Source organism: Mytilus californianus, unplaced genomic scaffold (assembly GCF_021869535.1).
Source record: "Mytilus californianus isolate M0D057914Y unplaced genomic scaffold, xbMytCali1.0.p SCAF_25, whole genome shotgun sequence".
Taxonomy (NCBI): Eukaryota; Metazoa; Mollusca; class Bivalvia; order Mytilida; family Mytilidae; genus Mytilus; species Mytilus californianus.
The window spans coordinates 2,234,392-2,249,972 of record NW_026262674.1 but is presented as its reverse complement, the minus strand read 5'-3'; the positions used below and the strand labels follow the sequence as shown (position 1 = coordinate 2,249,972).

At 33.1% G+C, this 15,581-nt stretch overlaps 1 protein-coding gene across 1 annotated transcript in view; it reads left to right on the top strand.

The window, feature by feature from the left end:
• Positions 1-15,581, top strand: part of LOC127732525 (cysteine-rich motor neuron 1 protein-like) — a 319,989-nt gene that overhangs the window by 18,356 nt on the left and 286,052 nt on the right. The window contains exons 12-19 of the mRNA XM_052241553.1: positions 1,326-1,415; positions 2,644-2,766; positions 8,041-8,121; positions 10,541-10,630; positions 11,701-11,823; positions 12,382-12,462; positions 13,923-14,012; positions 15,227-15,349. Of these exons, the coding sequence (XP_052097513.1) occupies positions 1,326-1,415; positions 2,644-2,766; positions 8,041-8,121; positions 10,541-10,630; positions 11,701-11,823; positions 12,382-12,462; positions 13,923-14,012; positions 15,227-15,349 (801 nt within the window). The remainder of the gene's footprint in view (positions 1-1,325; positions 1,416-2,643; positions 2,767-8,040; positions 8,122-10,540; positions 10,631-11,700; positions 11,824-12,381; positions 12,463-13,922; positions 14,013-15,226; positions 15,350-15,581) is intronic.

Genomic DNA, 15,581 nt, shown 5'->3' with positions numbered 1-15,581 from the left:
TCAGTCATGTGTATTTCTAAAAAGAGGGTTCCTATGGTGTACTTTTTTCTGTTAATATCGTTATTAGTGCTGAAACAATGAAAAAGAGTTTTGTTATTTACGTCCATCAGCACAGTTCTCTGATTTGACTTTGTTTCAAAAACTTGTAATCAAGGCGCAAGTGGCACACCTTGATTAAATAATTAAGTCGCTTGTGTTTTCTGTTGTATGAATAAAAGTATCTTCATTATTCAAAACATTGATTTATAATGTTTCGAAGTTTAGGGTGACGTTCATGTCTGCTGAACTAGTATACATTATTGTTTAAAGGCCAGCTGAAACCCGCCTCCGGGTTCGGAATTTTCTCGCTGTGTTGAAGATCAATTGGTGGCCTTAGGCTGTTTTCTGCTCTCTGGTTGGGTTGTAGTCTCTTTGACACATTCCCTGTTTTCATTCGTAATTTGAGATAGAGTTGCAAATATTTAATAATTACCAACCAAAAATTTGATATTAGTCGAATGAACTTACATTTCCCCAACACTGCCTCCATAGATAAAGAGTTTATGTAAGATAGAAGTGGAATGTGTTGGAAGTGTTTTTTTTAATGTGCAAAGAAAATGAAATTCACCCACGTGAAACATGGGATTAGATGCGTGTCTGTGTATTTATATGTCCCATGCAGTCAATCATTCTTTTGCATTTAGGTGCTCGTCGACCCTTGAAGTTCATGCATTTGTCTTTTAATAATAATCCTAGTGTCTTACCACAAGCTTGTTCTATCACCAACGTGTTAGATTATCATTAAAAATTTCTCCAGTTGACGGGCTAGAGTCCGTGAAATTCTATTAGTCTTTCAGTGTTAAAGATAAAAGAGATAAATGTAGTGCAGGACTATGTCTAAATTTGAACGGTTAACAGAAAAAGTTTTTTTTTAATGTGCAAAGTACATTCAACCCACAGGAAACTTTAATTGGAAATCCGCATTCCTGCCAGAAATATCCGCATATTTGTAAATCGTTAGATTGCATGTATGGATAGTTTAACCGAGTTCATTCCTGGTTTTTAGTAGTTTGGGATGATGAATCTTTATTTTCGATTTTTTTTTTTAGACTAGATTGTTTTTTGTATTCTCAACTCAATTCTTCTTCCATCATCCGTACATGTTTCGATTGACATCTACGTTCCTTCTAGTTCTCCTTATCGTTCAGGAAAATCCGAATGTAATGGTATCTTTCTATTTTATTCATCATTTCTATTCTTTCGTAGTTTCTGCTCGAAAAATGTATAAATATAAAAGGCTTATTGAAATACTGTTATAAATGTTAATACGTTTACGCTTTTTACAGAACCTAAATGTGGACCTGTTTGTGCTATATCCTGTCCCTTTGGAAATGTTCTTGATGAAAACAACTGTCCAACTTGTAGATGCAAAACAGGTAATCATGTTCTGTTATATATATTTAAAATGCAAGATGATATACCAAAAAGAAATTAGCCTGATTATATATTTTGTACTACATCAAATTATTACTGGGGACTTTTCGTTCAATGTGTTCCTATTTGTTGATAACTCTTTGTCCTAACAGTTGTTAAATAATTTGGTGTATTATTATTTTTTCTTTGAAAATCAATTAATATTATCTTATTTTCACGTGTGTTAACTTTATCTTCCGTCACGGTTTCCCCTTCGCACTTTCGCTGTGGTGCAATTGTAGAATATATAACGAGAGGTGTCCTGGTTAAGAAAACTGTCGTCGAATGAGAGTTCGGGGAGACAATAATTCAATAGCAGTACATTTCAGAAGATTTCTTTAAAATAAAAAGATTATCGTTTGAAATGAAAGTCTATATACACGTGCAATATAGTAAAACTAAGTCATTCAAGTACATAAAAAATAGTCATCTATTTGTTAAAGTTGATTATTCATATGAATTTACGGATTCGTATTTGTAGTTGGGTAATATTTGGGATTTTGATGGAATTCTGCACGCATTTTGACGTCAATGAACTGCATTTGAATATCGATAAATATACATGTAGCATATAAATCTCTATACAAAATCGTCATTTAGAATTTTAAAAGAAAAATCTACATAGATGGAGAATAACAACGATGAAGATCAACTATTGTTTTGAAACACTGTGATCATTTGAAATATTGATTGTTTTTTTTTTAAATAGTTGTTATCTGGCATTTGAATTTTGATCCACTCGCTCTCGTTTTTCCACTCGTTTCGTTGGTTGATAATGTATAGATATTGCCAATTTTTATGGACTTCCCATTTTTTGATTTTGCCTTAGAGAATTTTGGCTAAACTTTTTTTATAATGAATAAATGAAAAAAAATTCAAAGTAAAGCCAAATTACCAGCTTGTGGTTGAAATTTTGAGTAGACGCTAGCTATCCATTGGAAACCCATAGTAACATAGTAACACGACGATCGCCACTTGTAAAGCAGGATCTGCTTATCCTTCTAAAGCAGCTGAAATCATCCCCATTATTTGTTGGGTTCGTGTTGCGCAGTCTTTAGGTTTCTTTGTTGTGTTTTGTGTAATATTGTTTATCTTTTGGTTTTTTTTTTAACCATGACGTAGTCGACTTATGAGTTTAAATGTCCCTTTGGTATCATTTGCCTCTCTTTCTCATTTTGTTTTCTATTGTAGGATGCAAGGGGAATGTTAGTCCATTAGGATCAATCAGCTGTGGTTCAGGTCAACAAAGATGTCCCGCTCGATATCAATGCAACACACCTTCAGCAGGCGGCAGTGGAGTTTGTTGTCCTTATGGTATGCCAAACAGCGTCCTAGTTCCCCGTTGCAGAATCTAATGTATTTTGTGTTATATTTTCAAAAACGTAGAAAAAAATGTTTTTATTGGTTAAAACTGTCATATTCAATGGAAATTCAACCAATGATGTAGCATTGTTTTTATTTTAGTGTACGAACAACGAGATGATTCTTAGTTCTTTAGATTCTGAAAAGGCCAATTACTGTAAACAAAATGCAACATTCACCAAATTACATATATAAATGACGTTTCACAAATAAAAAGAGATTTATGATACATGTTGTTTGTAAATATGAAATATGGGGATGTGGTATAATTACAAAAGCATGAGACAACTATAAATAATCAGCATTTACAATATCGTCCTATGTTGGACACAAAAACAATATATACGATTAACAGATAACAGTGCAAACAATGAAGGTTGGTTTAAAATTGAATAACGTGATATGAAGTGAAGTTTTACTGATATACGATTTTACAGGAAATTTAAATGGAAAAAGGAAATCAAAAGGAAGCAAATTTTTATAAAAAAAGCAGGTGATGGACGACATCTTACAATGTGCATATTTTTTTCAGAATGCCCTCTTGTAAGATGCAGCGAACCATGTCCTCACGGTTGCGTGATTGACGTTAATGGCTGTCAAACATGTGAATGTAGTGAGTAAAATATATGAAAATCGTTTAAAGAAAAAAAATGTTAGGATAGAGGGTCGAAGTGTGTTAACATCTACGTCATTTGGTCTCTGGTTAAAAGTTCATACAAAATCAGCTCCGTGTTTGATGAGTCTCCTATAGACGAAACGTGCGTCCTGGTATCTGCATCTGATGAGTTTATTTATATTGTAAGGATTTTGATTACGCTTTTAGATAGACATGATATGTCCTACGAGAGTTATTGATATATATAGGACTTCAAATTAAATCATTCTCAGTCATGTATATTTCTAAAAAGAGGGTTCCCATGGTGTATTTTTTTCTGATCATATCGTTATTAGCGCTGAAACCATGAAAAAGAGTTTTGTTATTTACCTCCATCAGCACGATTCTTTGATTTGACTTTATTTCAATAACTTCTAATCGTGGCGCCAGTGGCACACCTTAATTAAATTATTAAGTCGCTTGTGTTTTCTGTTGTAAGGGTAAAAGTATCTTCTTTATTAAAAACATTGATTTATAATGTTTCGAAGTTTAGGGTGATGTCCATGTTTGCTGAACTAGTATACATTATTGTTTAAAGGCCAGTTGAAACCCGCCTCCGGGTTCGGAATTTTCTCGCTGTGTTGAAGATCAATTGGTGGCCTTGTTCTTTGTTCGGGTTGTTGTCTCTTTGACACATTCCCTGTATTAATTCGTAATTTGAGATAGAAATATTTAATAATTACCAACCAAAAATTTGATTTCAGTCGAATGAACTAACATTTCCTCACCACTGCCTCCATAGATAAAGAGTTTATGTAAGATAGAAGTGGAATGTGTTGCAAGTCATTTTCAATGTGCAACGACATGAAATTCACCCACGTGAAACATGGGATTGAATGCGTGTCTGTGTATTTATATGTCCCATGCAGTCAAACATTCTTTTGCATTTAGGTGCTCGTCGATTCGTGAAGTTCATGAATTTGTCTTTTAATAATAATCCTAGTGTATTACCACAAGTTTGTATTATGATCAATGTGTTACATTAGCATTTAAACTTCTCCAGTTGACGGGCTAGAGTCCGTGACATTCTATTAGTCTTTCAGTGTTAAAGATAAAAGAGATACATGTAGTGCAGGACTACATCTAAATTTGAACGGTAAACAAAAAATGTTTTGTTTTAATGTGCATAGTAAATTCAACCCACACGAAACTTTAATTGGAAATTTGCATTCCTGCCAAAAATATCTGCATATTTGTAAATCATTAGAACGCATTTATGAATGATTTAACCGAGTTCATTCCTAGTTTTCAGTGGTTTGGGATGCCGAATCTTTAGTTTCGATTCTGTTCCTTTTTTCAGACTAGACTGTTGTTTGTATTCTCAACTCAATTCTTCTTCCACCATCCGTACGTGTTTCGATTGACACCTACGTTCCTTCTAGTTCTTCTTATCGTTCAGGAAAATCCGAATGAAATGGTATATTTCTATTTTATTCATCATTGAAATTCTTTCGTAGTTTCTTCTCGAAAAATCTATAAACATAAAATGCTTATTGAAATACTGTTATAAATGTTAATACGTTTACGCTTTTTACAGAACCTAAATGTGGACCAGTTTGTGCTATATCGTGTCCCTTTGGAAATGTTCTTGATGAAAACAACTGTCCAACTTGTAGATGCAAAACAGGTAATGATGTTGTATTGTATAGATTTAAAATGTGAGATGATATACCAAAAGAAATTAGTCTGATCATATATCATTTACTACATCAAACTATAACTGGGTACTTTTCATTCCATGCGTTCCCATTTGTTGATTAATCTTTGTCCTAACAATTGTTAAATAAATTGGTGTATTATTAATATTTCTTTCAAAATCAGTTAAAACTTTCTTATTTTCACGTGTGTTAACTTTCTCTTCCGTCATGGTTTCCCTTACGCACTTTCGCTGTGCAGTTGTAGAATATATAACTAGGTGTCCTGGTTAAGAAAACTGTCGGCGAATTAGAGTTCGGGTAGACAATAATTCAAGAGCAGTACATTTTAGAAGATTTCATTAAAATATTAAAAAAAGATTATCGTTTGAAACGAAAGTCTATATACACGCGTAATGTAGTAAAACTTAGTCATTCAAGTATATAAAATATAGTCATCTTTTTGTTTAATTTGACTGATCATATGACTTAACTAATTCGTATCCGTGGTTGGGTAATATTTGGGATTTGGATGGAATATTTCACGCATTTTGACGTCGATGAACTTTTCTTACTTTTCTTACTGCTCACACTATTTCAATACTTGGTGTACTTTGCCTTTACACATTTGTCAGTGTAAAAAAAATCTAAGTAAATGTAAAATAACAACGATTAAGATCAATTATTGTTTGGAAACACTGTGATCATTTGAAATATTGATAGTTTTTTTAAATAGTTGTTATCTGGCATTTGAATTTAATCCACTCGCTCCCGTTTTTCCACTCGTTTTGTTGGTTGGTAACGTTTGATATTGTCAATTTTTAAGGACATCCCCTTTTTATGCTCAATAATGAAACATTTAACCTTGGAGTATTTTTGCTATTCTTTGTTTTTAATTTTTTAATAAATAAAAAAAAGCAGGAATCAAAGTCTAGCCAATTTACAAGCTTTTGGTAGATATTTTGAATATACGCTATTGATCCATTGGAAACTCATAGTAACACGACAGGTGCCACAAGTAGAGCAGGATCTGCTTACCGTTCCAGATCAGATGAGATCACCCCTATTTTTTGTAGGGTTCGTGTTACCGTTCTTTAGTTTTCTATGTTGTGTTTTGTGTAGTATTGCATATCTTTGGTCTTTTTCTTTTTTAACCATGGCGTAGTCGACTTATGAGTTTGATGTCCCTTTGGTATCTTTCGCCTCTCTTTCACATTTTGTTTTCTATTTTAGGATGTAAGGGTAATGTTTATCCATTAGAATCAATCAGCTGTGGTACAGGTCAACAAAGATGTCCCGCTCGATATCAATGCAACACACCTCCAGCAGGCGGCAGTGGAGTATGCTGTCCCTATGGTATGTTAAACAGCGTCCTAATTCGCCGTCGTAGAATCAAATGTATTCTGTGTAATATTTTCAAAAACGTACACAAAAATGTTTTGATTGGTTAAAAACGTCATATTCAATGGAAATTCAACCAATGACGTAACGTTTTTTTTCATTTTTGTGTACGAACAATGAGATTACCCATAGTTCTTTAGATTCTGAAAAGGTCAATTACCAATTGTAACACTTACCAAATTACATATATAAATGACGTTACACACATATAAAGAGATTTATGATACATGTTGTGTGTAAATATGAAATATGGGGATGAAGTATTATTACAAAAGCATGATACAACTATAAATGAGAGAACAAGTCACATAAATTAAATCATCTATAGATCGCTGTACGGCCTTCAACAACGAGTAAAACTCATACAGCATAGCTAGCGATAAAAGACCCTGACATTATAAAATGTAAAACAATTCAAATGTGAAAACCAACGGCCTTTTTCAAAAACAAAATAAAAAACAAATATGATATACAGTAACAAACGACAACCACTGAAGTACAGGCTCTTGCCTTTGGACAGACACATTAATTGATTAAACTTTGTTAGTAAAAAAATAAAATGTAGAAGGGTTAAGGTGGTACCTAACACTACAGGGAGATAACTCTGTAAAAATCAACTAAACTTTTTAATCACGTTGTATTGTTAAGGAAATATTAAGCTTCTCAATGATCAAAATTAGTGTTTGTCAAACTGCTATATAACCAGTCAAATTTTTCTGATAAAGTGGTTGGTTCAAATTATTCGAAATTTTTATATTTTTGTCAAAGGGTCAAAGTAAACATTTTGTCAAAATTTAAGGAAAATTAAACGAGCCAAATTAACGCCTTCATGTGGTAGTCAAAGCAAACCTGGTTATGGTGATTCAAGAGACATGTCTTCTACGCACGCAACAATATTTTTGTTAGATAAGGCTTCTGGTCATTTATTAATCATACATATTTAATCAATTGTGTAGAACGATTCTGTTCTATACGTTTTACATCCATTACAATCTATGTTAATCAACAATAAAAAAATTGTCCAATACTGGGTATAATAACAATATACTAGTAAACGATTAACATATTACAGTACAAACAGTGAAGGTTGGTTTAGAATAGTCCTAATCGCTTTTTGGGAATCTGCGACACTTGACCCTAAAATAAGCGACACATGAACTATTGACGTCATACAACAATTATTTTACCTTTGTGGCGTCAGACGTTTTCTATTGGGACAACAAAATGTCACAGGAACCTTTGTGATGTACAGTAATAGCGGACAAAAAGTGATAAGGTGTATTGAAAATCGTGATATTAAGTGAAGTAATACTGATACACGATTTTACATAAAATTTGAGAAGAATGAAAAGGAACAAATATCATAAAAAAATCATGTGATGGGACGAAATTTTAAAAACGAATATGATCTGTGCAAGGCCAAACTTTAAAACGAACAGTTTGTAGTTACTAGTAGTTCATAGTACTGGTGCATTTCATATTTATGAATAATTTCAGATATTCATTAGTATCTTACAATGTGCACATTATTTTCAGAATGTCCTCTTGTAAGGTGCAGCGAACCATGTCCTTACGGTTACGTGATTGACGTCAATGGCTGTCAAACATGTGAATGTAGTGAGTATAATATATGAAAATCGTTTAATCCTTTTTTTCATTTTGGGTACAGGGTTGAAGTATGCTAACGTCCACGTCATTTGGGCTCTGGTTGTAAGTTTTCTCATTGGCATTCATACAAAATCGATCCGTGTTTGATGAGTCTTTTGTAGACGAAACATGCGCCTGGCGTACAAAATTTTTATCCTTGTATCTGCATCTGATGAGTTCATTTATATCATGTATATAGAAAGGATTTTTTAGATAGGCACGAGATGTCCTGCGAGAGTTATTAATAGAGTTAATAATAGACTTCGTATTAAATAAAGGCAACAGTAGTATACCGCTGTTCGAAATTCATAAATCGATTGAGAAAAAAACAAATCCGGGTTACAAACTAGAACTGAGGGAAACACGTCAAATATAAGAGGAGAACTACGACACAACAGAAACACAACATTAAAATGTAACACACACAGAAACGAACTATAATATAACAATGGCCATTTTCCTGACTTGGTACAGGATATTTTAAGAAAAAAATGGTGGGTTGAACCTGGTTTTGTGGCTAGCCAAACCTCCCGCTTTTATGGCAATGTTAAATATAACATTAAAATGACAACATTAAATGACAGGACTACAATACAAATACATAGGAGAACATATAGGACAGAGAAACATACGAATATAAGCTATTATTCAACACGCAAGACGCGCGTTTCGTCCACACAAGACTAACCAGTGACGGTAGATCAAAAAAGTTCGAAAGCCAAAACAAGTACAAAGTTGAAGAGCATTGAGGACCAAAAGTTCAAAAAAGTTGTGTCAAATACGGCTAAGGTTATATGTCTGGGATAAGAAAATCCTTAGTATTTAGAATAATTCATACTTTAGCAAACAGTAAATTTATATAAAAAAGACTATATAATTAATATACATGATAACACCGAAGTGGTGACTAACTACAGAATAAAAACGGATACATAAAACAACTAAAACCAGCACATAAAAAATTCACAGCCGATTTAGCCAAAGAGATCAATGCAAAAAAGTGTGACGTCACATTTGAATTTCTGAAATTTCCCCAAAATAGGAAAGACATTCTTAATCATGTGAATTTCTAAAATTAGGGTTCCTTTGGAGTACTTTTTTTTTTATAATATCGTTATTAGGGCCGAATCCATAAGAAAACAGTTTTTTTCTTACGGCCATAATCATGATTCTCTGATTTTACTTTGTTTCTACAACTTTTAATCAAAGGGAAAGTGGCACACTTCAATTGAATTATTAAATCGCTGGTGTTTTCGGTTGTTAGGGTAATCGCATCTTTATTATTCAAAACATTGATTTCAAAGTTTAGTATGAAGTCAATTTTCGCTGACTTAGTGTACATTATTGTTTTGGGGCCAGCTGATGCCCGCCTCCGGGTGCGGGATGTTCTCGCTGTGTTGAAGGTCAATTGGTGGCCTTGGGCTGTTTTCTGCTCTTTGGTCGGGTTGTTGTCTCTTTGAAACATTTCATGTTTCCATTCTCAATTTAATTATTGATTGTTATTTAAAGTAGAGTTGCAAATATTTCATAATTATCAACCAAAAATTTGATTTCAGTCGAATGAACCAACATTTCCACTGCCTTTATAGATAAAGAGTTTTCTGTAAGATAGAAGTAGAATGTGTTGAAAGTGTTTTTCAATGTGAAACGACATGAAATTCACCCAACGTGAAACATGGGATTGGATGCGTGTCTGTGTATTGATATATCCCATGCAGGCAATCATTCTTGTACATTTCGATGCTTTTCGATCATTGCAGTTCATGGATTTGTCTTTTCATAATAATCCTAGTCTCTTACCTCAAGTTTGTACTATCATCAACGTGTTACATTATCATGTAAACTTCTCCAGTTCACGGACCAGAGTACGTGACATTCTATCAGTCTTTCAGTGTTAAAGACAAAAGCGATAAATGTAGTGCAGGACTACATCTAAATTTAAAAGATGAATAGAAAAAAATATTTTTAATGTGCAAAGAACATTCAACGCACACGAAACTTTAATTGGAAATCCGCATTCATGCCAGAAATATCTGCATATTTGTAAATCGTTAGAAAGCTTTTATGGATAATTTGACTGAGTTCATTCCTGGTTTTCAGTGGTTTGGGATGCACAATTTTTAGTTTCGATTCTGTTCCTTTTTTAGACTAGACCGTCGTTTGTATTCTCAACTCGATTCTTCTTCAATTATCCGTACGTGTTTCGATTGACACTTACGTTCCTTCTAGTTCTCCTTATCGTCCAGAATAATCTGAATGTAATGATATAATTCTATTTCATTAAGTATTTATATTCTTTCGTAGTTTCTTCTCAAAAAATCTATAAACATATTAGAAAAGGCTTATTAAAATAATGTTATAAATGTTAATAAATTTACGCTTTTTACAGAACCTAGATGTGGACCTGTTTGTGCTATATCCTGTCCCTTTGGAAATGTTCTTGATGAACACAACTGTCCAACTTGTAGATGCAAAACAGGTAATGATGTTGTGTTGTATAGATTTAAAATGCGAGGTGATATACCAAAAGAAATTAGTCTGATCATATATTTTTTACTACATCAAACTATAATTGGGTACTTTTCATTCCATGCATTCCCATTTGTTAATTAATCTTTGTCCTAACAGTTGTTGAATAATTTGGTGTATTATTATATCTTCTTTCAGAATCAGTTAATACTATCTTTTTTTCACGTGTGTTAACTTTCTCTTCCGTCCCGGTTTCCCCTTCACTCTTTCGCTGTGGTGCAATTGTAGAATATATAACGAGAGGTGTCCTAGTTAAGGAAAGTGTCGTCTAATGAAAGTTCGGAGAGACAATAATTCAATAGCAGTACATTTCATTAAAATGAAAAAAGATTATTGTTTGAAATAAAAGTCTATATACACGCGTAATGTAGTAAAACTTAGTAATTCAAGTATATACAACATAGTCATCTTTTTGTTTAATTTGATTGATCATATGACTTTACGGATTCGTATCCGTAGTTTGGTTATATTTGGAATTTGGATGGAATTTTGCACGCATTGTGACGTCGATAAACTGCACCTGAATATCGATAAATATAAATAAAGATGTTAATCTCTATACAAATTCGTCATTTAGAATTTTGAAATAACAGGTTCTTACTGCTCACACAAGTAATAGGTTCTTACAGCTTAAACAAAAAATAGGTTCTTACTGCTCACACAAATAATAGGTTCTACTGCTCACACAATTTCAATACTTTGTGTACTTTGACTTTATACATTTGTCAGTGTACAAGAAAAATCTCAATAAATGTAAACAGAAATCAAAGTCAAGCCAATTTACCAGCCAATGGTAGAGATTTTGATCCATTGGAAACTCATAGTAACAGAGCAGCTGAGATCAACACTGTTTTTTGCGGAGTTCGTGTTGCGCAGTCTTTAGTTTTCTATGTTGTGTTTTGTGTAATGTTGTTTATCTTTTGATCTTTTTCTTTTTTAACCATGGCGTAGTCGACTTATGAGTTTGAATGTCCCTTTGATATCTTTCGACTCTCTTTCACATTTTGTATATTATTTTAGGATGCAAGGGGAATGTTAAACCATTAGGGTTAATCAGCTGTGGTTCAGGTCAACAAAGATGTCCCGCTCGATATCAATGCAACACTCCTTCAGCAGGCGGCAGTGGAGTATGTTGTCCTTATGGTATGCTTAACAGCGTCCTAGTTCGTCGTTATAGAATCTAATGTATTTTGTGTAATATTTTCAAAAACGTACACCAAAATGTTTTGATTGGTTAAAACCGTCATATTCAATTGATGTAGCATTGTTTTTTTTTTGTTCTGGTGTACAAACAACGAGATGGCCCTTATTTCTTTAGATTCTGAAAAGGCCAATTGCTGTAAACAAAATGTAACATTCACCAAATTACATATATAAATGACGTTTAACTCATAAAAAGAGATTTATGATACATGTTGTTTGTAAATATGAAATATTAGGATGTCGTATAGCTACAAAAGCATAAATAATCAGCATTTACAATAGTGTCCAATACTTGGTACAAAACAATATTTACGATTAACAGATTACAGTGTAAACAATGAAGGTTGGTTTAAAATTGAATAACGTGATATGAAGTGAAGAAATACTGATAAACGATTTTACATCAAATTTTTGTAAAAAAAGGAAATTCAAAAGGAAGCAAACTTTATAAATATATCAAGTGATCACCGACATCTTACAATGTGCACATTTTTGCAGAATGTCCTCTTGTAAGGTGCAGCGAACCATGTCTTTACGGTAACGTGATTGACGTTAATGGCTGTCAAACATGTGAATGTAGTGAGTATAATATATGAAAAATATTAAAAAAAAACGTGTTTGGAAACAGGGTTGAAGTATGTTTACATCTACGTCATTTGGTCTCTGGTTGAAAGTTGTTTCAATTGCATTCATACAAAATCTGCGCCGTGTTTGATGAGTCTTTGTAGACGAAACGTGCGTCTGGCGTTCAAAATGTCAATCCTGGTATCTGCATCTGATGAGTTTTATATATTGTAAGGATTTTTTTTACGTTTTTAGATAGACACGAGATGTCATACGGGAGTTATTGATAAATAGGACTTCATATTAAATCATTCTTAGTCATGTAAATTTCGAAAAGGAGGGTTCTTATGGTGTACTTTTTTTCTGATAATACCTTTATTAGTGCCGAAACCATAAAAAAGAGTTTTATTATTTACGTCCATAAGCACGATTCTCTAATTTGACATTATTTCTACAACTTGTATTAAAAGCGTAAGTGGCACACTTTAATGGAATAATTAAGTCACTTGTGTTTTCAGTGGTTAGGGTATAAGTATCTTCATTATTCAAAACATTGATTTATAATGTTTCCAAGTTTAGGGTGACGTCCAGGTTTGCTGAACTAGTATACATTATTGTTTAGGGGCCAGCTGAAACCCGCATCCGGGTGCGGGATTTTCTCGCTGTGTTGAAGATCAATTAATGGCCTTGTGCTGTTTTCTGCTCTTTGGTCGAGTTGCTGTCTCTTTGCTACATTCCCTGTTTTTATTATTGGTTATTATTTAAGATAGAGATGCAAATATTTCATAATTACCAACCAAAAATTTGATTTCAGTCGAATGAACTAATATTTTCGCACCACTGCCTCTATAGATAAAGAGTTTATGTAAGATAGAAGTGGAATGTGTTGCAAGTGGGTTTTGTTATGTGCAACGACACGAAAGTCACCACACGTGGAACATGAGATTGGATGCGTGTCTGTGTATTTATATACTTAATGGAATCAATCATTCTTTTACATTTCGATGCTCTCCGATCGTTGTAGATCATGGGTTTCTCTTTTAATAATAATCCTAGTGTGGTACCACAAGTTTGTGCTATCATCAACGTGTTACATTATCATTCAAACTTCTCCTATTGACGGGCTAGAGTACATGACATTCTATATATCTTTCAGTGTTAAAGAAAAAAGGATAAATGTAGTGCAGGACTAGATCTAAATTAAACGATAAATAGAAAAAAGTTTTTTTAATGTGCAAAGTACATTCAACCCACACGAGACTTTAATTGGAAATACGCATTCTTGCCAGAAATGTCTGCGTATTTATTAATCTGTTCCTGTTTTAGACTACACTATTGTTTGTACTCTCAACTCGATTCTTCTTCTATCAGTCGTACATGTTTCGATTGACACCTACGTAACTTTAAATTTAACATATTAGAAAAGGCTTTTTAAAATAATGTAATAAATGTTAACACTTAAACGCTTTTTACAGAAACTAGATGTGGACCTGTTTGTGCTATATCCTGTCCCTTTGGAAATGTTCTTGATGAAAACAACTGTCCAACATGTAGATGCAAAACAGGTATCGATGTTCTATTGTATAGATTTAAAATGTGAGATAATATACAAAAAGAAATTAGCCTGATTATATATTTTTTACTACATCAAATTATAACTGGGTACTTTTTGTTCCTTGCATTCGCATTTGTTGATTAATCTTTGTCCTAACAGTTGTTAAATAATGTGGTATATTATTAGTTTTTCTTTCATAATCAGTTAATACTATCTTATTTTCACGTGTGTTAACTTTCTCTTCCGTCACGGATTCCCCTTCGCACTTTCGCTGTGGTGCAATTCTAGAATATATAACGAGAGGTGTCCTGGTTAAGAAAAGTGTCGTCGAATGAGAGTTCGGGGAGACAATAATTCAATTGCAGTACATTTCAGAAGATTTCTTTAAAATAAAAGGATTATCGTTTGAAATGAAAGTCCATATAGTAAAACTAAGTCATTCAAGTATATAAAAAATGTCATCATTTTGTTAAAACTGATTATTCATATGAATTTACGGATTCGTGTTCGTAGGTGGGTAATATTTGGGATTTTGATGGAATTCTGCACGCATTTTGACGTCGATGAACTGCATCTGAATATCGATAAATATACATGTAGCATTTAAATCTCTATACAAAATCGTCATTTAGAATTTTAAAAGAAAAATCTACATAGATGTAGAATAACAACGATGAAGATCAACTGTTGTTTTGAAACACTGTGATCATTTGAAATATTGATTGTTTTTTTTTTAAATAGTTGTTATCTGGCATTTGAATTTAATCCACTCGCTCCCGTTTTTCCACTCGTTTCGTTGGTTGATAACGTTTAGATATTGCCAATTTTTCTGGACTTCCCCTTTTTTGATTTTGCCTTAGAGAATTTTGGCTATTCTTGTTTTATAATAAATAAAAAAAAAAAATCAAAGTCAAGCCAAATGTCCAGCTTGTGGTAGAGATTTTGAATATACGTTATCTATCCATTGGAAACTCATAGTAACATAGTAATACGACGGTCGCCACATGTAAAGCAGGATCTGCTTATCCGTCCAGAGCAGCTGAAATAACCCCCATTTTTTGTTGGGTTCGTGTTGCGCAGTCTTTAGTTTTCTATGTTGTGTTTTGTGTAATATTGTTTATCTTTTGGTCTTTTTCTTTTTTAACCATGACGTAGTCGACTTATGAGTTTGAATGTCCCTTTGGTATCATTTGCCTCTTTTTCACATTTTGTTTTCTATTGTAGGATGCAAGGGGAATGTTAGTCCATTAGGATCAGTCAGCTGTGGTTCAGGTCAACAAAGATGTCCCGATCGATATCAATGCAACACACCTTCAGCAGGCGGCAGTGGAGTTTGTTGTCCTTATGGTATGCTAAACAGCGTCCTAATTCACCGTTGCAGAATCTAATGTATTATGTGTAATATTTTTAAATACGTACACCAAAATGTTTTGATTGGTTGAAAACGTCACATTTAATGGAAATTCAACCAGTGACGTAGCGGTGTTTTCATACTGGTGTACGAACAATGAGATTACCCATAGTTCTTTTGATTCTGAAAAAGCCAACTACTGTAAACCAATTGTAACACTCACCAAAT